General features: G+C 40.8%; 1 protein-coding gene across 1 annotated transcript in view; it reads left to right on the top strand.

The window, feature by feature from the left end:
- The window catches only part of GMPR (guanosine monophosphate reductase), a 125,436-nt gene that overhangs the window by 35,816 nt on the left and 66,361 nt on the right, over positions 1-23,259 (top strand). Inside the window, exons 5-6 of the mRNA XM_063451701.1 lie at positions 9,161-9,242; positions 22,141-22,247. Of these exons, the coding sequence (XP_063307771.1) occupies positions 9,161-9,242; positions 22,141-22,247 (189 nt within the window). The remainder of the gene's footprint in view (positions 1-9,160; positions 9,243-22,140; positions 22,248-23,259) is intronic.

Genomic DNA, 23,259 nt, shown 5'->3' with positions numbered 1-23,259 from the left:
TAAATATAAACTAATTCTCTAATCTACTCTCTAGTGGGTCCTTTGATATGTTAATGGCCAGTAGCCTTGTGTTCCAGTATCATATCCAAAAGAAACATTAATACTTACCCAAAGATTAATACTTAATTAATACTTACCCAAATTATTAAGCCTTATTTTTATTATATTTAGAATGGGACAATTCTAACATGATTTGTGTAACTTAACCATAGGGGAAGAGATTGTGATATCTGCTAAATTGGGTCACAATTACTATGGAATGGGAAAATGTTAACAAATTCATAGATGCAATTATTATTTCTGTGGCAAGTACAAAAGAGGAGATAGAAGAAAAAGTTTCTATTTGGATTGATGCCTGGAATACAAGGGGGTGGTGACTTATTGCCTCTATATATCCACCTTTGGGGCCAGGCCAGGCTTGGTAATCCACAGGGTATATATCCAACGGAGATGTGTATTGTACTTGTTTGGGGCCAAAATCTAATTTTGAGTAATTCTCCATCTTCCTTGCCAGAGACACCCTGGGCAGAAGTTTTACTTTGAGTAAGTGATTAAGACTTGTGTTATTTTAACCCTTTTGTTTTTATCTGTTGTTGGTGTAAATAATTTGTTTATCATATATTTTTTGTATGCACTGTGACTATTTTTTTGCTCTTAATAAAAATTAATTTATTAAGTTCTGCCTTTGTCTGGTAAACAATCACGTTACCTGAAGAGACTAATTAGTGTTTTGCAATTGCATAGATATTATGCTAATTTGTATTTGGTGGCTTTTTATTATTAAGTTACCTGGGGGACCAAGGCACCCCATTTATAAATTGCCTTGGTGGTGGCAGCGTTACAATAGTAATATTTATATTATTATGGTTAAGTGTGGGTGGTGTTAAGGGGGATTTTTATCATTATTTCTGGTCTAGTGCAGACAAATAATGAACTGTAACCCTTTCACCACCACAACTACGTCACACACACTCTTAAATTAGGGTGCGTTCATGACAGCCCCACCCTTGTTCCTCTACAACATCAAGGATCCAGTCCTGCAAAAGATTTAATATGCCAATTTTGAAAAGCCAGGATATGGACCCCATATGAGAGAAGTTTGATAAGACCAGTAATAAAGACTGTAGGCTTTTCATGGCTCACAGCTGCAGTCTAGGAGCAAAACAGTAGGTTTCAGACCTTTCATAAACCTGCAGGTTTAAAATCAGGACATGTGTCTTTGAGTGTGTCATATTACAAACATGTTTCTCTTGTCGTCATCATTCCCTAAAGGATAATGATAGTTTACTTAATAGAGAAAAGATAAATTATTTTATCTAATGCTGAAACTGATGAGTCCCAGCTAGTTTCCATGAAAGTCCAATCCAAGTTCTAGATCATAAGGACTGTAAAGTTTATATGCTACTGGACTGGGATGTTTTTGTTTTTTTCGGAGAGGAGCATGTTGTCCCATTTGTGAACCCCCCCTAATCCACCCCCACTTACCTGATCTGTAGGTTATCTCCGCATGCTGGTACCTGCTGGCGGCACTCTCTGAGCTGCTCCCCCTGCAGATTCAGAGAGTAAAGGCAAAGATATGTAACTTCCTATCCCGGCCGCTCTCAGCACACCGCCGGTATTACAGTGTATTCTAAAATCACAGAGAAAAATACCGGCATTTGTATTGCTGGTATGTTTGCAATACCAGCACCGGCCTCAAATACCGGCCAAGTGGCAACCCTACTGAGGCAGGATAAGGGAAGTGAAGAGTACACACAATATTGACACTGATATTATACCAACTAGCATCCAGTCCCACAAAGTAAAACATCCCAACTATTTTAAATCTCTACTGATAGAGATAGTAACAGCATCTGAGGTCAGGGCAGCTTAGACCTGCTCCAGTTCACATTGCCTGTATTCAGGAGACTGGCCTTCAACAAAAAATGTGCACCTATCCTACAATCCATTCTTCCAGTTAGCTCAATGTGAAATCTTCTCATTGGAATTCCGCCTCTTATCCACATAATTGACACAAGATTAAAGCATCATTTAGAAAACAGGTAAATAAAAAGGATCATGGGTCATGATTTAGTTGACTATACATTTTTATTTACAATATTTATTTAACCCCTTAGGGACCCATGACATGTGTGACATGTCATGATTCCCTTTTATTCCAGAAGTTTGGTCCCTAAGTGGTTAAAGATTTTGCAAGTTAATACAGAAAAACAGTAATAATATGAATATAAGGAATTGAGTGTTTAAACAAATAAACTTTGGAGCAGTGTAGCTATAAGTAAGCCAATTATCTTGGCAGGTATTTATGGGATTCACTACAGAGAATACAATTCCATAGTACCCCATAACCTTTGATCAGCAATATCAGAGAGGGAATGAATAAAAGGGTAAGGAAGGGAGAAAGCTCTGAAAAACATGTCCTTCTCTTTTAAGGTTAATAGGCTAATGTAGCGATAAAAAAATGTTAGGAGAGGTTGTCTTGTTCCGATCGATACCAAGTCCTCAAAGTTTCTAGATATTTCTTTCTCCGGTTCATCAAAGCTGCAGTTTGCTTTTCTATCTGCAGTTGACTGTATTTTTTTAAATAATTCAATTCATGTTGAGAACATCACTATTCATCATTACTGGCTTCTAGCTATAAACCATTACCTCATTGTCTCAGTGGGATTGCATAAAGGTTAATAGATTGCAGTAAATGTTAATATAAATTCACTTTTGATGTTCCATTGCCAGTTAAAAGTGACATATTAGGAGCGCATTAGTGCTTAATTCTGAAGATCTTAAAAAGCTATAAAGCCAAAATGCCATATGCTTTACAAAAAGGAATATTTGCCTTACAAAGAGAAAAGTGGTTTAAGCTCTGTCCACAGACTTCAGACGAAATCTCGCAGGCTGCCTTAATTCATCTAGTTGAAGAAGACAGATTAACTCACTTTTGCTAATGGTATATTAAGAATATAAAAAAGAAAAAATAATATCAGGCCACTACAGACATAATTACATTTATTTTTCATGTGTCCAACTGCCCTACAACCTTTACTATCTAACTATTTGGACCCCTGGATCATTAAATTTACTTTTCACTTAGTGTATGAAGAATGTATAAGAAGAAGATATGTATATTTTTATATTTCTAATAGAGATCTCCCAAGCTCATCTCTTCTACTCTGACCTAACACTACCGCTGTTTCAAGTGTGGTGGAAGAGCACCCTCATTATTTAATCTTGCAGGTATTCTTCTTGTGAATGGTTGTTGGTATACATATGTAAAAAAAAAAAAAAAATACATTTTATTATGTATGTTATCAAAAACAAGAGGCTTATTAGTTGTTCTTATTTATGATTTTAACAATCACAAGATTTTATCTAATAGTCCACAGTGGTGGGACATAGCAGGGTTTTTATGAATACAGACACTCCTCACTTAACAACCTGGTTCCGTTCCTACGACCCGGTCGTAGAACGAATTGGTCGGTAAATGAGGAATTACGGGATTCCCTGCTCTGGTGCGTTCCCCGAACATAGACGAACGCACCAGAACATAGACGAACGCACCAGGGCAGGAAACCCCTCTAATCTATGTTCGGGAAAATTTCCCCTACATAGATTTGAGGGATTCCCTGCTCTGGTGCACTTGGAATCCCCACGACGGCTCGCATGTACGCCTGGTTGTAAGTGGGAGCCGTCGTAAAACAAGTAAATGAGGACCACCTGTATTGTATGACATGTAGCCAGTGGAGGCTTATCACCTTTTGCAGGAGTGAAAGTGCAGGGATGTATTCAAAGCATGGGTACAGGGATGCTTATTAAAGACTGCAGGGAAGAATATGCAGAAATATTTTCAAAGCATGAAGAAGCAAAAGGCCAAGTTTAACAATGCAGCAGGCTCTATCATGGGCAGTTCTGTTCTGCCAACTCCACTTCCTGGTGCTAGTAGCATATGACAGGCCTTTAGCCAGGCCTGTCTTTTAGGGCAGCGTATTTACTACCAGGTGGGGCACTGCCCCAGCTGCTTGTTTGTACATGCTTGTACTGCCTGCTACGTCACGGCAAGGCTTCTAAAAGTCAAATCTAATGCTCCTTAAAGAGGAAAAGTGTGCTGCACTCTTATTGTAGGCTGTCTACCTGAGGCATATTTAACCCTGCAATGTAATCATTGCTATATCTACTAAACAGCACACACTGCACCCAGACCACTAAAGGCACCAAGAGATAAAGTAGTGTGGGTGGCTTTAGTGGTCCTTTAAGGCATTGTAGTAATTAATTTAAATAATTCAACTCCAGACATTTTTTTTAGTGTCAAAAATAAACATAACATATGTAAAAATAAACATAACTCTGGGATATTTGTAGAACCTGACTTCTGGACTTTCTATTCCCAAGAAGGACCGCCCAATATCAACTTGAGATATGCAGGGGATGCATAAAAGTGATTTTTTTTTTGTATGTGCACTGTGGGACATTGTGTCATGTTTTGCCTTCCCACAATCTTTTTGGTACGTAACCACAAGTTAAAATCCAAAATGCTGGCAAGCTTCATCTACAGAAGAGATGATATGTCTAGTTGATCATCTGTGAGCTGTAGCAGATACCCCTACAGGCACAGTGAGTATGTCTGGATTACCAACCAAGGGAGACACTAAGCAAATGCATCAAAGCAAAAAAAACGGTTATCAGAGTTTTGGCCACTAGTTTATATTAGGGTCAACTTACCCATTGAAAATAGGCCTAAACCTATATTACACCTCTAATTTTCAATGTCCTTGAAGAAAAAGGAAGAAAATATGGAATTTATATCATGGGAAGGTTAATTCATTTTTTGATCATCATAAAAGTCAGCAAAATTATATGTCACGGGGCAGAAGAGTTACACATTTTCCATTTTGCTTGTTATGTTATCCAATAACTACGGTATTTCATTGGCCCTATTGAAAACATTGATTAGAAAATAGCAAGTTAAGGTTTGGTTTTGAGAATTAGAATATGTTAGAAGGCATATAAGGCAAATGCTTCTTTGTATATTGCAGTTACATCAGATATTTAGTTAGATTCCTTTTGTAGCATTAGCTAATGGAGTTCTAAAGAGACAATCACCAAGCGGTCAGTAAGAAGGTAAGACTCCAGTGAAGGTCAGTGTGGAGTCAGCCATTAACTGAAACCGTCTAACTAATGATATGGCCAGGCATAGCACATAAAAACCAATTGACTCCGAGAAGAGGAATTGTGGGGACAAAAGAGTTACAAGGTTATTCACTGAAGTGAACTATTCTAAGTGAATTTAACTCAATTTCAAATTTAAGGCTAAAATAGTTCAATTGGAAAACCAATTATGCGTCTATTTTGGCTGGTTTTGTCTAAAATGTGGAATTCACTTAAAATTCACCTTGACATCTCCATTTAGTTAAGAACCCTAATAAAGTCTTCATCAACTATTACTGAGCATTGATCATGATATGCAAGATGAGAGGGTACTTTTCAAGTAGAAGATCCACAGCTATTGTGAATGCTGATGACCTGGTGATAAATAGTACTATTTAGGATTTAATAATGAAATTGAAGCCTACATTTTATGTTGAACTATATAGGCTTTGCCGATTCATTTTCCATTTAACGGTGCATAGCGCTCATTACATGGGGCTATCAGATTTCAAATTTAAGGCCAGATTAGTCGATTGAAAGCATACCTGAGTGAGAGAATTTTACCAGTTCGGCTATTTTGATTCACTTTGAATTCTCTCTTTAGTAAATAACCCTGAAAGTGATACTGGCTGCATGTCTGTATGCTGTCGTGGATGGAATAAATAAAAAGAAAAACAAGTAATAACCTACGTGAATGGTATATACAATGTTTTTTGTGGCAGCAACTCAGGACAGCAACAGGAGTCTTATTGAATGCTGTGTTATTACTAATACAGAGTACATAAGGAACAAGTTAAAAAAATAAACTCATGTTGTTATACACGAATTTCAGGGAGGGAAAACCAGTATTTGGGAGATACTTAGTTATGGGATGTATATAGTTTTCTATGCAAACAAAGCTTTGTATAAACTGAGTGTAAAGTATGACAGGTAGATTGTGCCAAGATGTTATACAGCCTCCCTACGGCTACGTGAATTCAGACCTGAATAAACCCAACATATATTATTCATGGAGCTGGTAGGCATTTCCAGTACTATCACAACATTAGGTTAGCAAATTATGCACTACTATTTACTATATGTAGCGTGTGTCTAGGGGATGCAGTTTTGTGTATGTGTCATGGAGATGCAGTGTATGTGTGTTTGTAGTGGATTCAGTGTGTGTGCAAATGCGTGTAGTAAGATAAGGGCTGTGTTCTGTGGGCAGTAAGTATTTTTACAAAAAATTTAATTTCCGCCTGCACTGTGCAATTAGACCACCAGAGAATATAGTGTCTCCCCTCTTCCTGGCCACGGTAACAGGTGGGGGGGGATACACACTATAGTCTCTGGTGGTCTAATTGATTGCAGTGCAGGCATCCAGCTGGCTTTTATAGTGAAGAGAGGACCAGACTCCATGTGTCAGTAGGGGTGCAGAAATAGGCTGAGTAAGTCCAATGCAAAGTACAGATAAGGATGATGCAAAAGCAAGGTCAAACAGGCAAAAAGTTAGGTCAGGAAGCACAAATTCATAGGATTTGTAACACAAGTCAAGCCAAAAGTCAGGTCCCGGGTATTCAGAATAACAACAAGGGAGATACTGGTATAAGCCAGGAGCACAGTAATACTGAGCACTGGCAGTATGTGTGAGCATGTTTAAATAGGAGGTGGGGTACACCCCCTCTTGTATAACATCAACCTCCATGGCACGCCCTCTGATGGTAACACCTGCGTCCCTTTAACATAGCACTCAAGGCTGCCAGAGCCAAACAGGCTCTGGCCTATCAGGAGTCCCAGTAGGACTTCAGATATTTGCTAGTGCAACCCAGCCTGTGATTGCATTTGGTGATGAAAAATCCTCAAATTATGCATTTCAACACTTAGAGTAAGTGATCTCAGATCACTTGCTCACAGCACTTTTGAATTGGAATCCGCACTGGAGTAGAGTAACCCATAGCAGCTATCGCAGCTTCTGCCCTTGACTTTCAGCCACACTAGTAGATATACAGTGAGCTGCAGAAGATGCCTCTTCCTCATACAAATAATACAAGCAGGCCACCCACGAACACAAACACACAGTCCTCACAAACACAACACCATTGACAATCCACATACATGCACACAACCCCACTAGCATCCTCTCAAACACAGTTACACAAGCAGCCCTCATACACAACCCGCATTCATAGATATCATATACAATACCACAAACTACTCATGAACATATAAAATATTACAGCCCATATACACACACATGCAACATTACAAAGCTACTGCAGCACCCATAAATAACACAAGCAAAATACGGCAACATACACACCTCATTATTAAAGAAAATAGGACCAGCACGCCAAGGGACTTCAAGATCTTGTTTTAGCACCGTTACTATTAAAAGGTTGCCTACCCCTGGCCTAGGAGATTTGGCATCTGTTCAAGATTCCTTGTGAATGACGCCGGCCAGGTCGAATTTTGAGACACCTCCCAGTCCTCGAACGAAGCCTCCACACCGGAAGACACAAATGGAGCATTGTGCATCGGCTCAGCAAGATACGGCATACTGCGGGGAGGGGTGTTTCAGGTAAGTGCCAGGGAAAGCGAGGGATTAACACCATGTCACACCTCCAGCAGATAGCAGGTTCTCTCACATGAGCCTGGCATGTGTGCCATGTTGGAGCAATGCCATGATAATCCACAGCAAGGCTCTGACACCCACGGCTCGCACACCCACGGCTTGAAGTGGAACTTGAAGACTCCTGGGCCCCCTCTTCACTGTAAAAGCCAGTAATGAACAGGGGATGCCAGATGTGCATATATTCATATACAGTGGGATCTCGGTTTACAAACGACTCGGTTAACATAATTTTCAGTTTACAAATGAAAAGCCATTGAAAATAATGCCTCGGTTTACAAAAATATTTCGCAAAACAAAGCGAATTTCCCCAGGAAGCATTGCACCTGGGAGTTTTATAGCATCGCCCCCTGCATCCTGGAGCCTGTGGGTAGCACGTGGCATAGAGTGTGGAGTTGTTGGAGAGGCTTTTGCATTGAGTTTTGGAGCTATTTGGTGCATTTATCAAGCAGTGGAAAGGTAGGGAGCTGAGCTTCATCGTTTGCGTGCCTTTTATTGTGTGTTTTGCATTGTGGGTTGGTTTCCATGCCAGCTCATTTTGACTTTTTTTCTGACCTCCAGAACGGATTAATTGGTTTTCAATGCATTCCTATGGGAAACCGCGTTTTGGTTTACAAATGTTTCGCAATAAGAAATGTCCCGGAGAACGCATTACATTTGTAAACCGAGGTCCCACTGTATATCTATAATCACTATATATGCACATTGGAAATGTAAGACCTGGATCCGCTGGGCAGTCCAGGCCCCATACTGCTGTATCAGCTGTACACCCCTGATTATGGCCCTGCATTCAGTTGCCATTCTCATTTTCATTAAGAAGATAATCATATCTGTGTGCGAGCTAACACCAGTCTACATGAGTGGTCTGCATTCCATAACTGGAATGATAATACAGAAAATCTTTTTTGAAGGTTATTCACTATATATTTAGCTCTGACCCAGATATTTTTAGTGTAAACTAGTGAGTGAAATTCTGGATGTGCACCAGATGTTATTATTGGCGAGGACAGCAGGCGTGAACTTGGTGGTTGCTTTCCAGAGATGTATTATAACCCAATAAATAAAAGTGAAGGATACCCACTGACTTAATTGTTAGCCAGTTTAATATTTTAGTAATTATTTAACATGAGTGCCACATAAATCTTCACCAAAGCAGTTTTTTTTATTTTTATTTCAACTTTCTCTACCAGATTCTGTCCGTAGAGATGATTAATTTCTCTGTTATTTATTAGTGATTTAGCATGACTTTCTTTGGATATGGGCATGATTTTGTATGTTTGGTCATTTGCGGGATGATGGGTCAGAGAGTGCAATGTTGACCACAAAGGCATTTCTACAGCAGCCTACCTGACAGCCAACGTATTATGTTGGTTTTGGTTAACATATACCTAAAACGTTTTTATTTTGTTCCAGGCAGGTAATGTCGTAACAGGAGAAATGGTAGAGGAATTAATTCTTTCTGGAGCAGATATCATAAAAGTTGGAATTGGACCAGGCAAGTTTAAGTCTTTAATAATCAATCATATCTTATTACCCTTTCTGTGAATTAAAGCTGGTCACTAAAGCATGTATTTCATTTTTCATCCCAAATTCATTTACTATCACAGAAATCATAACCCGTCGACTCCTACTGTGAAATAAGGTGTCTTTTAAACATAGAAAGATCTATATTTTTAACCTTTTAACCTACGCTCCATACAGAAATTTAAAAACAACTTACTTTTGCCCATATTTTCCTTGAGGAATTGTTTTGTCAGGTTAGGAATATATATTCAGTTGAGTAAATATTAAATGGAGACTCGAAGCATCGAAATAACTATAGATGAAGGCAGCTGTCACTTTTCTCATCTTCATTTCCCAACCTTTGTATGGGTCCCCCTAGCACTCCCCATCACTCAGTGAAATGTTAGTGGCCCTAGGACAGGTAAAGCTTACCTTTTTTCACGTCCTGCTGGTCAAGCTGGGTCTTTGTTTATGGCGCTGCTATCTCGGGCTGCGGTTTAATATTTCTGGATAAGCTTTACAAATGATTTAATACTTTTGGATACACTTTTTAAATGATCTAATATTTTGAGGAATGTTTTAATTTAGTATTTGGATTTTTTTCTATATATTGATATATCTTTTTATATATTAAATATTTTTTGATATTTTAATAGTTTGAAAAAACTATTTTAAAAGTTTACTCAAAAATGTTAAATCATTTGAAAAGCTTATCCAACAATAATAAATTAAGGCCTTGGTGATTCCAAGATGATACTTGCCAGAAATCCCACCTCTGCACTTCCCAGGGTGTGCCTGTTAGACCTTCGTTCAGGGTGCCTTGTGTTGACTTTGAGGATCCCAAAAGAGTCAACACTGAGAAAACATAATGCAGTGCTGGAGGGAGCTGAGTGACAAGTGGCCAACCAATGACACAGTTGACAAAGGATGTGGAGCTTGACTGAAGTGCCACCCTTTGTCAGCCGATGTGCTTACTTAAGTATAATTTTTTACATTTCTGTTTCTGTTTATGCAGTACTAGCCACACCTCTCCTGGCTGTGACTCACACAGGTTCAATGATATGACTGACAATACATTCTGAAATGAAGTACAATGTCACAAGCCAAAAGAGTAGTCCTCAGTCTAGGTGGGTGGTGATTGCCATGCTTTAACAACCAATTTCAGACAGATTCATAGGCTCCCAAAGCGAGTGCACAGATGCCAGGTTACCAAACGGAAGATAGGCAGTAAATTCAATAGAAATCAAAGAATATTTGAAATAAAAACCAACATATTTATATAAAGAATGTGCTCAATGAAGATATGAGCAAAGTATAGAGCAACATGAAGATACAGTCTGAAGTTTTGCGCAGGCCACAAATCATGGATTTTACTTTCACATTGGAGAATCTGGAGTAATAATGTGCAACATCTAACAGATGTGTTACAATATTTGCTTATAAGTTGAATCATACCTGTTAAGGCTTGTTTGATAGATGTAAGTTAAATTACAAAAACGAGATACCAGACACAGTTATGATTTGAAAGTAACACATGGAATAGTAAAGCACAGAATACCTTCCCAAATGTATTGATAACCGAGCAATGTTTCTTTCTCTACATTATTTATTAGTCCTCTTTTCACTCAAACGTCATGGCAAACTTCAAGTGCACCTTCATCTGTAAGATCCTAAACAAACACTCCAAACACCTATAGTACAGTAGCTTGCTGAAATGCTTTACGTGTGAAGAGTGTGTCCTCTTTTTTTCATTTTACAATAAGTGCAGATTTCAATTGAAATTTTAAATCTATTCCCCTGGGTAACAATCAGACAATCGGTCCTGTTACCTCCTGGTTTGTTTAGCTCAGTGGACATAAACACAAGAGGCAGCAATTGCCCAGAGCACCTGCCATGTAAATACTTCTTATTGAGCTGCATTGGGAAGTCTGTAATTGGATAGCCACAGAAAGTGTGGGCGAGGTTAGAAGGGGAGTGTTTGCAAAGGCTGCAGACAGCAGATTTGTAGCTTTTGTAAGCTATTCTTAGACATACCCTCAAATAATTTGGGCAATAGAGTGTCCCTTTCATGACCATTCTTAATACACCCAGATCTTTCTTCATTCTTTAATGTAAGACCTTCATTCCTTCTCTAACATTTGTGTCAATTAGTAGGGAAATATCATACATATTTGCTTGAAATTACTTTACAACACTATAGTATATTTTAAAGTTTACAATATACTATTTAAACTGTTTTCACATGTCCGGCTCTTCTACCAAAGACTGATTTATTTCAATTTCCCAAACATATCCTTTTGGTAGACAGGCAGTGCTCCTATGGTTATTTGCTGCATGCTAATTGGCAAAATAATCTGCATCTGTAAGGGCACACTTAATTTCTGTTAATCGGGGAAAAAACATGGAGCAGAAATTATTAAAATTGAAAGAGGCCAATAAAACTACAGATTTCACAGTTTGCCTCTCATAGAATACAAGGAAGTGCGTCTAACCATCACAGAGCCCAAGAGATGCTTTGACTCAAGGCCCAGTTGTGTATGTATTTTCTATATTCTCATTGTTTCCACACTGCAGCAGCAATTCAACACTTACTTAGCAATGCACGAGGTCTGTAGAAGGCAGCATGAGCTATGTGTTTAGCGACAAGACAGTGCGTAGGATGGGAAAGGAGAACAATGAAATCAATAATTATAATTACTATAATAATTAAGATTATAGCATTACAAAATGTAATTTCAACTTTAGGCATACAGTATTCACTCTATACAATTCAGAGTCTTTCCATAGGTGTGTAAAAAGAAAACAAAAGCTGTCACACATGTCCAACTAATATGGTCCTCTTTCATATTTTTGTTTTGTTGTTGACAATTACGGTGTAAGTGTGGTCAATCAGACAAATGCATTATCTGAGATAAAATAGAGAAAGTCCATTTTCTAATTACAATAGAATGTACAGATTAGAAAGCCCCCCCCCCCCCCCCCTCTTACAAAACGAAGCAAAGGGAGAGAAAAGCTATCAATCAACCTGGTATGTTGGGGAAGTAGAACAATGAATAGTTTAGAGATATGCCTGAAGGTATGTCCAAAAAACTAGGTATCTACAGGTAAAGCATAGTGATATTCGAGACACTGAAGAAGTATGTATCCTAGCATAAACAGTAATACACTGTAACTTTATTGAGCAGACTATAGAGAGGATACAATTTAACAGTGTCTAAAAAATGCTTGTAAAACCGACTAAGAATTTCCTAGTGGATATGTCTGAACGCCAAAAAAATAGGAATTAAAGCATAAAAGATGCTATAATATATAGATATTCCTATTAGGTATCCACATAGGAAAACAAAAGAAAACGTAATGAATTAGATACCTTTGAATCTTATAGAGGTTGGACAGGTAGATAGAGGGAGACAGAGTAACACAGTGTTAGAAAGGACATAAAGTGTCCGTTGTACATAAGCTATAGGATGGCTTTAGAGTATAATAGGGTAATAGAATATATGTAATGGTCTTGGTGGTAGAGTGAAGATTACAGTACCCAGTAGACCTCTAGTTCTCATCTCCTATAGACTCCCCCCAACACCTTCGTGGGTGTTCTATCCTTGGTAAGCCCTGTACACTGTCCCCTTAAACTGCCGTCGTTACACTAGTCCAGCTTATAAGTTCAAATGAACAAACATCAATTTAACGAACAAAAGAAAAAATAATAAAAGTGGTCAGATGGGGATTCCCTCGTGCATAGTGCTCAGTGAGTGCTCAGTGGGTGAGGGATCCGCCGAAAAAGAAACCCGACGCGCGTTTCGGAGTATAATACTAGCCCCTGACGAAGAAGTATTATACTCCGAAACGCGCGTCGGGTCTGCTCAATAAAGTTACAGTGTATTACTGTTTATGCTAGGATACATACTTCTTCAGTGTCTCTAATATCACTATGCTTTACCTGTAGATACCTAGTTTTTTGGACATACCTACAGGCATATCTCTAAACTATTCATTGTTCTACTTCCCCAACATACCAGGTTGATTGATAGCTTTTCTCTCCCTTTGCTTCGTTTTGTAAGAGGGGGGGGGGAGCTTTCTAATCTGTACATTCTTTTGTAATTGCATATCCACATCTGGGTTCAAGCCCAATTCAGGTGGAACTGGTACCACCATCCTGACCCCTTACCCTAGTCTCTGATTCAACAGTCTGTGGATCGGGGACGACGGTACTCTATACACAATCCCCTCTTTAAAGTCCATTTTCTGTCTGCATACTGCGTGTAATTATTGTTAGTCCTTAAAGGCAGCATTGTTTCATTGTAAGTAAAGAAATACACACCCAGTTATGTTTTATGTTTATAAAAAGCTGTATAGTAAATATGACTGTAAGAACAGCTTTACCTTGTTTTTTAAAGATTTGTTATACGAATGATGCCTAAGATCTGTAATCTGTGAAATGTTTAATCAGAGAGAAGGCTTAAACCTTTATTTGATCAGGATTAGTGCATAATAGAAGCCATTTTATTCATTTATTTTTGTGTGTTATTTAATGGCTCTGCGTACCTTGCCATACCAAAGTGCCTTTGCAGTACCTACAAATTCATGGTGAAATTACAGCATATAGTGACATTTCTCCTGAAAATTGTTCTCCAGGCACAAAATACTAAATAGCGTAAAGCAGAATACAACATCAAAACGTGCTTCCACTATTAGCGGCTAAATGCCATCCTCCCTCAATGGCATACGATAATAAAAACATATAGTTTATACTCAGGATCCCTATATCACACATAAGAGAGCCCAACAAACAAGAAGCCCTTGGAAAACACATAGAGAAAACCTTGTGTAAGTCCATGTGCCCTGTTCATTGGTGCATCGTGACATGCTGGTTATACATCATATCAGCTGGAGGTATAATAGCAGAGAGGGGGTAGGGACACTTCAGCCATTAGGTAATGTCTCAAATTTCCAAGAACCATAACTACTACAGTTTATGATATTATTATGGTACTGGGAGGCTATTAGTGCAGTTTCTGGCACCCAAAGACCATCTTGTGTGCTTGAGACACCATAAAAAAGGTTTCCCTTCCTCTTCATCAGTCCAAGTGTGAGTACAAGCGTGAGTAGGATTGCAGAATATTGCTGATGGCAGGTTCCAAATTAGTAATGCAATTATTATAGAGACACTCCAGGGTGAAATCAGTTGTTTAATACAAATTGTGCTTAGAGGATCTTGATGTCTATGACTCCAGATGTACTCCATACTTGATACGAAAGCCAGGTCAAGAGATAATAGATATTGGCATGTTTATCAATATTCTCTTTAGATTTGTTTAATATAAGATATAAAGAGAATAGACAATAATGTATCTGAAACATGAAAACTAAGGCAGAACTTGAAACAACTCAGCTGGCAAGAAACAGGACTAGAGCCCAAAAGTGAACTAAGAAACTGTAAAGGCAAGAGTCTGGGCTGGGTTATTAGTACTGTGTGTTATTAACACCTAGCCAGGTAAAGCCAACACAGCAGTAGGCATATGATGTACCACAGATTGTGAAACTGCCCAACCACACTGCACAACAGAAACTTGTTCTTCACCAGAACTAGAAGCACATGATACCGGGGAGATCCTCTGATCTCTTCCTCCCAAACAGCTGACCATGGGCACATTATTAAAATGGCATATCAGACTTTTACTTAGTTTGCCTGGTGGTCAGTTTTGGAGTTGATGCAGGGCTAAGATCTTGATCCAGTGTTCATTGTGTTGCAGGGGAGAATCCATTGAGAGCATTACAAGTAGGAGTGAGCACTAAGTGTAAATATCCTACCAAAGGTCCATACCTAGTTGGCTTTAGGTTAAATACTTCACTGTATGTTAGATTATCACATATTGTTAATATTACCAGTTAAAATTCTCTATACACAAAGTACCCTGTGTGTTGGTCATCAGATACCATACACAATACTTCTATTTAATCACCTAATTTTGAACATCTAGTTTTTAATTAATTTATAGTAAATTAAACATATACAGATGCCAAGATATATTCATAAATGTGTGTTTCAATTTCTGTTGGACTGTATTTACTGAACAGTGATGTAATAACTATAAAAACATATGTGCAATGTTTAGGCAAACCACACCATATTTTGGCAATGCAACCAAGTTTATTTTTTAATATCTCATCTAATTTAGCCTATAAACTTAAAGGGACACTATAGTCACCTGAACAACTACAGCTTATTGTATTTGTTCAGGTGAGATCTATAGCTCCCTGCAGGCAATCTAATGTAAACACTGTATTTTCAGAGAAAATACAGTGTTTACATTGATTGATAGGAATACCTCCTGTGGCCGTCACTCAGATGGCCACCAGAGGGACTTCCTATCATGCAGGGCCCTAAAAAGGCCCTGTACACGTCAGACGTATTAAAATACGTCTGACGTGTGCAGGAGAGAGAAGGCACTGTGTGCGCACCTTCTCTCTCCAGCCTGTCATAGAGGAGAGGGGGCGGGCAAAGACCGCGAGCTGAGCTGTCAGTCAGCTCAGCTCGCGGCCACGCACACCGCGCTTGCGCGGTAGTGCGCTCAGGACTTCAGAGGGCGGCATTTATGAAGTATGTGCGCATGTGTGGCGAAGCCGCGCATGCGCACAAGGGAGCCTACATTGTAAACATTGTAAGCCTACATTGTAAACATTGTAAGCGTCTGATTGCTCCCTGCTCGCGCCCGCCTATTTCATCATTTTGACGAAATAGGGGGCGCGGCTTCACGAGGCTCCCGGCGCTGGAACCAGGTGAGTAAAACTGCTTGGCTGGAGAGTCCCTTTAAGTTTTCATGATTATAAAGTAAATGGCATTTGTGTACTAAGCAGTGAATTGAGATGTTCAGAAAAAATAGGCCACATTTACAATTATTATTAACATAATTTAATCTGAGTTTTTGTTTCCAGTTTGTCTTGGTTAGCCTACATTGTAAACATCATAAATCAGCACAATTCCCCACACAACTGCACAAACAAATTTATTGCTGTAGTTAGCACTGTCATTGATGCATTGAGCATGAGAATGGACTCCTAAAACACCGACCTCTGGTATAACTATGCAGAAATAAAATTATACAATTAGAAACCACAGCAGAATGTGAGCATGGGCGACCTCTGGAGACAGGCTCAGAGTGCCAATGACCCAAACATGGCCGCCTTCACCAACGACTGCTCCGATGTTTCGGATGACTTTATACCCGGAATAGAGGTGGAGCCCCCACCTGGAATCACCTCCAATCACCACAGCGATTATGAAGGAACTGCTGGCTGGGGTCCAGCTCGTCATACAGGCGGACATGGAGCATATACGCAAATACCTACAAGCCTAACAGCCGCATGAGCGCCCTGGAACAAGACTCCAACAAGAATGCCCAGCACACAAAGCACCTACAACAAGCAGTACATGAACTGCAGCTGCAGAATCTTAAATACGACCAAAAATTTGCAGCATTGGAAGACCAGAGGTGTAGCATGAATGTTAAGATCCAGGGGATCGCGGAGGAGATACCGGAAGCCGAAATACCGCACTTTGTACGGCGACTCCTAACAGCCCTCCTAACCCCCAAGCAGGCAAAGCAGGTGACCCTGGAGGGGATGTTCCGTCTCCCGAGGCCTGCCAAGGCTCCAAACACGCTACCTAGAGATCTCCTGGTGCACCTCCCAGTACCAGAGATAAAACAGCGATGATGAACGCAATGCGCAATCAATCTCCTTACCTATTCAAGAACATATCGCTATCTTTCTACACAGCAGAAAAAAAGAGTAAGCGCTAATTTACAGATGGGCAGCAACCCTAGAAGGGAGATCCCTCCAAACCCTTCGGAAACAAAGATAGTGAGAAAAATAGAAGTATTATTATTATTATTATTATCGCCATTTATATAGCGCCAACAGATTCCATAGTGCTTTACAATATTATTAGAGGGGGGATTTGACTATAAATAGGACAATTACAAGAAAACTTACAGGAACGATAGGTTGAAGAAGACCCTGCTCAAACGAGCTTACAGTCTATAGGAGGTGGGGTATAAAACACATTAGGACAGGAAATAGCAATCAAATAAGGTGGGAGTGAAGCAGAGCTGGAGGAGAGAGTAGAGTGCTAACCTTTAGTTGAGAGCAAGAGACAGGTATGTGAGGTAGAGGTTAGTCTGGGAGGCCATAAGCTCTCCTAAGTCAATTCTTATAACAAAATATAATGAGCAGTGAAAATCACAACACAAAATAAGTAAAACTCACAACACGTAAAATAAGTAAAAAATCCAAATATAAGTAAAAAAAAAGTCCAATAAGAAGGATCTTACTCAGATCAAATATAGAATAAAGTGCTTAAATGGGAGTAATATCCTCAGTCTCTTTTTCCGGATGAATCCACTCATATGAAAAACAAAAACCAGATAAAAAGAACCAATAGTGCAATATGAGCGGTCCAATATGTATATAGATGAAATAAACGGGAATAAACTCACAGTTAGTAGAGCTATAGCTAGCTTTAGTGTGAAGGGCATACAACGGTATAATCCCTGCTTATGGGATATGTTGTGGGTTTCTTCCATCTGGGGTATGGTCCACACTCAGGAGAGAGGGTAAAAAGAGACAACTAATAGTGCTCACTGAATAAAAACAACAGTATATAAAAAAACTAAAATAGTACTCACAAGCAAAGAGCAGGCTAACTTCTCCTTAGTAACAGCATTGGTGGTATGATCCCCACCTCGGATTTCTTGAAGTACAGGATACTAAAAAATGCCAGGTAAAAATCAAATGTATCAAAAAGATAGTTGGCACAAGGGAAGTGACCAAAAAATCTTTATTAAATACACAATTAAGAATTCACAGAGGGGGCGGGGCCTGACTGTCAACAAGGGCAGACGTGTCTGTGTTGAGCTCCTCCAGAGCTCTGCAATAAACAGCGTTTTAAAACCTATAACCGATCAATTTGGGGCAAAACAAGCAAAGGTCTCCACACCTGATACAACAGACATGCTGGCAAGTGAGATGCGAACTGCCGGGGGATTCCTACCTCCACCATGGCAAATGCGGCCTAGGGTGCGCCGGGCGGGAGTGACGGCCGAACTCCTGGACTGGAAGTGCCCAGTGGCTGATAAGTGGATGCCAGTGCCCCGTAACCCCCCCCCTTGGGCCGGCGGGGGTGATCCCGGCCTACTCCTGGAGGGTTCCCAAACTTCGGAAAAGGAGCAAGTTGGGGACACGGGTGCAAGCGGATCACATCCAACCCTACCTAATATGGCGGCGACCACGTGGATCCCTGGCGCCGACAAAGACCCCAACGATATCCTCGCTAGGATAGCCAGACACTTCGCTAACTTCTGGCGGAAATTAGAATACCTAATGTTCCAGCCCGCCCTGCCACATAAAGATGCCCATTTACCTAAACGTTCTCCACCCAAGCGATCGGCATCTTCAGCTGAACAAATCCCCTCATGGCGGCGGATCAAGAGACGAACAGTGTCTAGCATAAAAATGGCGCAGAAGAACCCACCCAAGCGCACACAAGCAGGACCGCAAACACGACCTGAAGGGATGAGCAGCAACCCACACAAGATACGTGCCCCAACCTGCTGTACTGCACCTTGGCCAGGCGTCAAGCAGTATACCTCTTCACTCTGGGACTGTGTCGTGCCCATAGCAGGCATAGGCTGAGACTGGCTCTGGGACTGATCTGTGAGGAAAGACCCTGGGTTACTCACTACAGCTGACTGCCTACGAGAACGTGGTGTGCAATTACGTAATTAATGTCTTTGCCTATATGCTCAATTTAGACAACGTTTTCTCTGTAGTCTCACTGTTCACTGGATTCCACCCAGGGGCTCCCTCCAGAAGTAATAAGCCTGCCATACCCTTCAGTATATTTCTTTCCTGTTATTTTCCTATCTCCCTTTAAAAATGCACCGCATACTCTGACTCAGTATAAGCGCATCTTTGTTCAAGCTTCACCTAATGACTTCCCTACCATAGGCTTAGCTAGGTGGGTAAATGTAAGATGGTTTGTTCTAGCTAGTCTGGGCCAGTACTTTTAGCTCTTGGTTTAATCTTCAACCATTTGCGAACCTTCGCGCATTAACTAGCCCACACCATTAGAGAACCTGAGGTCGCTGCAGTGGGGGGTCACCCTGTCCAAAGAATCACTTAGCAACTTGACACCCTGAGCCTCAATATAAGTCTCTATATAATTTGTATTCCGGGAACTATCCCCCTTAAGCAAATTCTCACACGACTTCCTATCCCTAATTCAGCATTTTCAATCTGCTTCAGTACCGACTTTATCTTATCTTTTAGCTGACATTGAGATTTCTCTTGTGACTATTATACTTTATAATATAAAAAGTGCACCGTTAATGTATGCCTTACACATGTCTATAAGTGTTGACTTGATCGGTGAGCAACTGCTGTTGTGGCATTGCATGCCTCTGTTTTTTCACAAGCACAATAAAATAAAGAATTAAAAAAAAAAAAAAAAAAGAATTCACAAAAGCGTTTCGCCTCAAGGCTTTATCAAAATGGAATAACACATAATACTTGGCAGTATGAGTTTAAATAGGAATACAAATGATTGGCGCCAAAACTAAAATGAGGTCTAAGGTCTTTCTACACAGACCTGTCAAGGTCCACATTGGCCTGGCGCCGCTCTCTTCAGCCCCTCACACCCCTCCTCCGCACACAAAACATCAACTACAAGTGGAGGAGACCACACGCGCTGCAACTACATCATGGAGACTCCTCATACACCATCCACGACATGCAGGGCGCAAGAGATCCCCTTCCCACCCTGGGCCTACAGCAGGACTCCCTACCTTCAATAAGACCACGAACCACCTCCGCACCACCCGGGTTAGTGGACCCTGCAACGGTTATTCCAATTGTCCCCCGACGGCTTGAGTTAGAGAACTATGCAGCAGTCACAACCTAATAGGACTCTGACAGCAAGAGAGGCCAACTCCACATCCCTATGGTCCTAATGAACCAAGGACGAAACCCGAAGTTCACCGCTGTTCACAGATTATTGGTTCTGATGTGCGGATTGTTTTTTAATCAGGGTGAACTCTAATATGTTTTAATAAGTCTATCTCAATATCCATGCTAACTCCCTCTAATCCAAGAGCAGTATCCGGCTTGCATTCTCACTACACCTGCAGTACCACAGCTATACAGCTACTTGCACCAACAGCAACACACAGACCGGGCCACAGCGAGCCCAACTTCCTCCCCCCAGGGTGAAATGATAATTTGCTCTCATACCGCCCAGCTTAATTTAGTAGTCCCTCTTTTATTTTGCTCCTATTATTTTGCTCCTAGTGGAAAGTTTGATTCTTCCCTTTCCTTGCATCAGGCACAACCCGCATAGAATTCATTAAAGGAACACTATAGGGTCAGGAACACAAACATGTATTCCTGACCCTATAGTGTTAAAACCACCATCTAGCCCTCCTTGGCCGCTAATGCCTCCCTAAATATAGCAAAATCTTATTTGTATTCAAGCCTGAAGCTGTAGCTCTGCATGCGGTTTGCCTCATAAAAACAAGCTGTCTGCTATCATCAGCAGAAGTGGTGGCTTGATCTAATCACAGTGCTTCTCCATAGGCTTGGCTGAGACTGACAAGAAGGCAGATCAGGGGCAGAGCCAGCACAATTCAAACACAGCCCTGGCCAATCAGCATCTCTTCATAGAGATGAATTGAATCAATGAATCTCTATGAGGAAAGTTCAGTGTCTGCATGCAGAGGGAGGAGATACTGAATGTTTGGATGCATTTTAGACAGCCACGACCCGGGAAGGATCTCTAACAGCCATATAAGGAGTGGCCAGTGAAGTTATCACTAGGCTGTAATGTTAACACTGCATTTTCTCTGAAAAGACTGTGTTTACAGCAAAAAGCCTGAAGGTAATGATTCTACTCACCAGAACAAATTTAATAAGCTGTAGTTGTTCTGGTGACTATAGTGTCCCTTTAAGGAAAATCAGCTACTGCACATGCTTGGGGCAAGAAGAGCACACACATAGGGATTAAGCTTACATATAACCCAACACAGGCTCTGCTCATCCTAATCGCCTTGACATACAGACCATCTCAAATTACCTACCTTCTTGATAAAAATTAAACGCAAAAATGTACAGTTTATATAAAAGCCATGCAAATGACCCCTTTTGATTGCTTTTGTCATGCTTGATATAGCTACAGTGGCGTATCAAGCTTGTTTGCTATCACTTACACGCTAGAAATGAAGAATGTTGAAATGTCAGTGACAGCATATTATTCCACTATCTAGACTGACCACAGCAACAGTTTACCTAACTTGTTTTAAAGTGATTTCTGGTAGTTATGTCGATCAGCATGGACTGTCTTTCTTAAATAGGGTATATGTCATTATTGCATTATAAAATGTGCATGTTTTCTCTTACCCACAACTTGAAAGCTTTGTATACTCAATTGCATGTAATCTGCTGTTGCAGCATGAAATGCTTGTTTGTCTATATTATGCACTCTAAAAATAAATATATTTTATTTTTAAAGATTTTCTTTTCATATGATATGATTAGATGATGCAAATTTACACTAAAAGTGCAAGCAGATAAGAGTTACATAAAAAAAGTACAAAATCTATTCATTATAATACTTTTTTTTGTCTACTCAGCGCTATCCAGTGTTTAATGTACAAACAAAAATGTAAAAAGATGACAAAAATACTAGCGATTATTTTAAGGACATCCCAGTCCTAAAATATTATCATGAGCTTCTGGAATCTCTAGATATCCAAAAATATATGAATGTGAATTTTGTGAGAAATATATGAGTGATGCAATTTTGTAGCAGTAAAGATTTGATTAACTTCCTTCTACAGGATCGGTTTGTACAACGAGGATAAAAACAGGTGTTGGGTACCCCCAGCTGAGTGCGGTCATTGAGTGTGCGGACTCTGCTCATGGATTAAAAGGACATATCATTTCTGTGAGTAGACAAAAAAACATTTACTGTGACTTTACTGGATCATCATCTAAATCAGGGGTAGGCAACCTTTTAGCAGCACTGTGCCGATAAAGGATTGTGATGTCGCGTAGCGTGCCGATCCTCAGGCTCGTCGCTACCAGGAAAGCTAACCAAGCAATTGCTTTGGGCCCCGAGCTGGCCTGGGCCCCCAAGCAGGGCTGGCGCTTCCTATAAGGCTGCAGCTGCCTGAGCGCTCTATAGAGAGCCTCAGGCGGCTGCAGCACTGCCTCTCTCGTCACCTCCCCTTCCCTGTAGCGTGGCCGAGCTCCTCTTCCTCCTGTCAGTCCGGCCGGGTACCACGCGGTACAGGAGATTCAGTTTCCTGTTCCCGGCCGGACTGACAGGAAGTGCACCCTGAGCTCGGCCAAGCTACAGGGAAGGGGAGGTGAGAAGAACATAGGGAGGGAGGGAGGGGGGGAGGGGTAAAAAGAACATAGGCGGGGGAGTAAGAAGGAGGCAGGGGAGTAAGAAGGACATGGGGGAGGGGAGTAAAAAAGGACACGGGGAGGGGAGTAAGAAGGACACAGGGGGAGGGGAGTAAGAAGGACACAGGGGGAGGGGAATAAGAAGGACAGAGGGGGAGGGGAATAAGAAGGACACAGGGAGGGTGGGAGGGGAGTAAGTAAGAAGTAGTAAGAAGAACATAGGGCGGAGTAGTAAGAAGAACATAGGGAGGGGGAGGAGTAAGAAGAACATTGGGGCAGAAATAAGAACATAGGGAGGGGGGAAGGAGTAAGAAGAACACAGGGGGGGGGAAGGATTAAGAAGAACACGGGGGGGTGAGGAGATGAGGAGAACACAGGGAGGGGGGAGGTGAGGAGAAGGGGAGATTAGGAGAACACAGGGAGGGGGTGGAGAAGGGGAGATGAGGAGAACACAGGGAGGGGGGTGAGGAGAAGGGGAGATGAGGATAACACAGGGAGGGGGGGGTGAGGAGAAGGGGAGATGAGGAGAACACAGGGAGGGGGTGGAG

Source organism: Pelobates fuscus, chromosome 4 (assembly GCF_036172605.1).
Source record: "Pelobates fuscus isolate aPelFus1 chromosome 4, aPelFus1.pri, whole genome shotgun sequence".
In the NCBI taxonomy this organism is placed as follows: Eukaryota; Metazoa; Chordata; class Amphibia; order Anura; family Pelobatidae; genus Pelobates; species Pelobates fuscus.
Note: the sequence above shows the minus strand (reverse complement) of the source record. Positions and strands in the feature narration are given on the sequence as shown.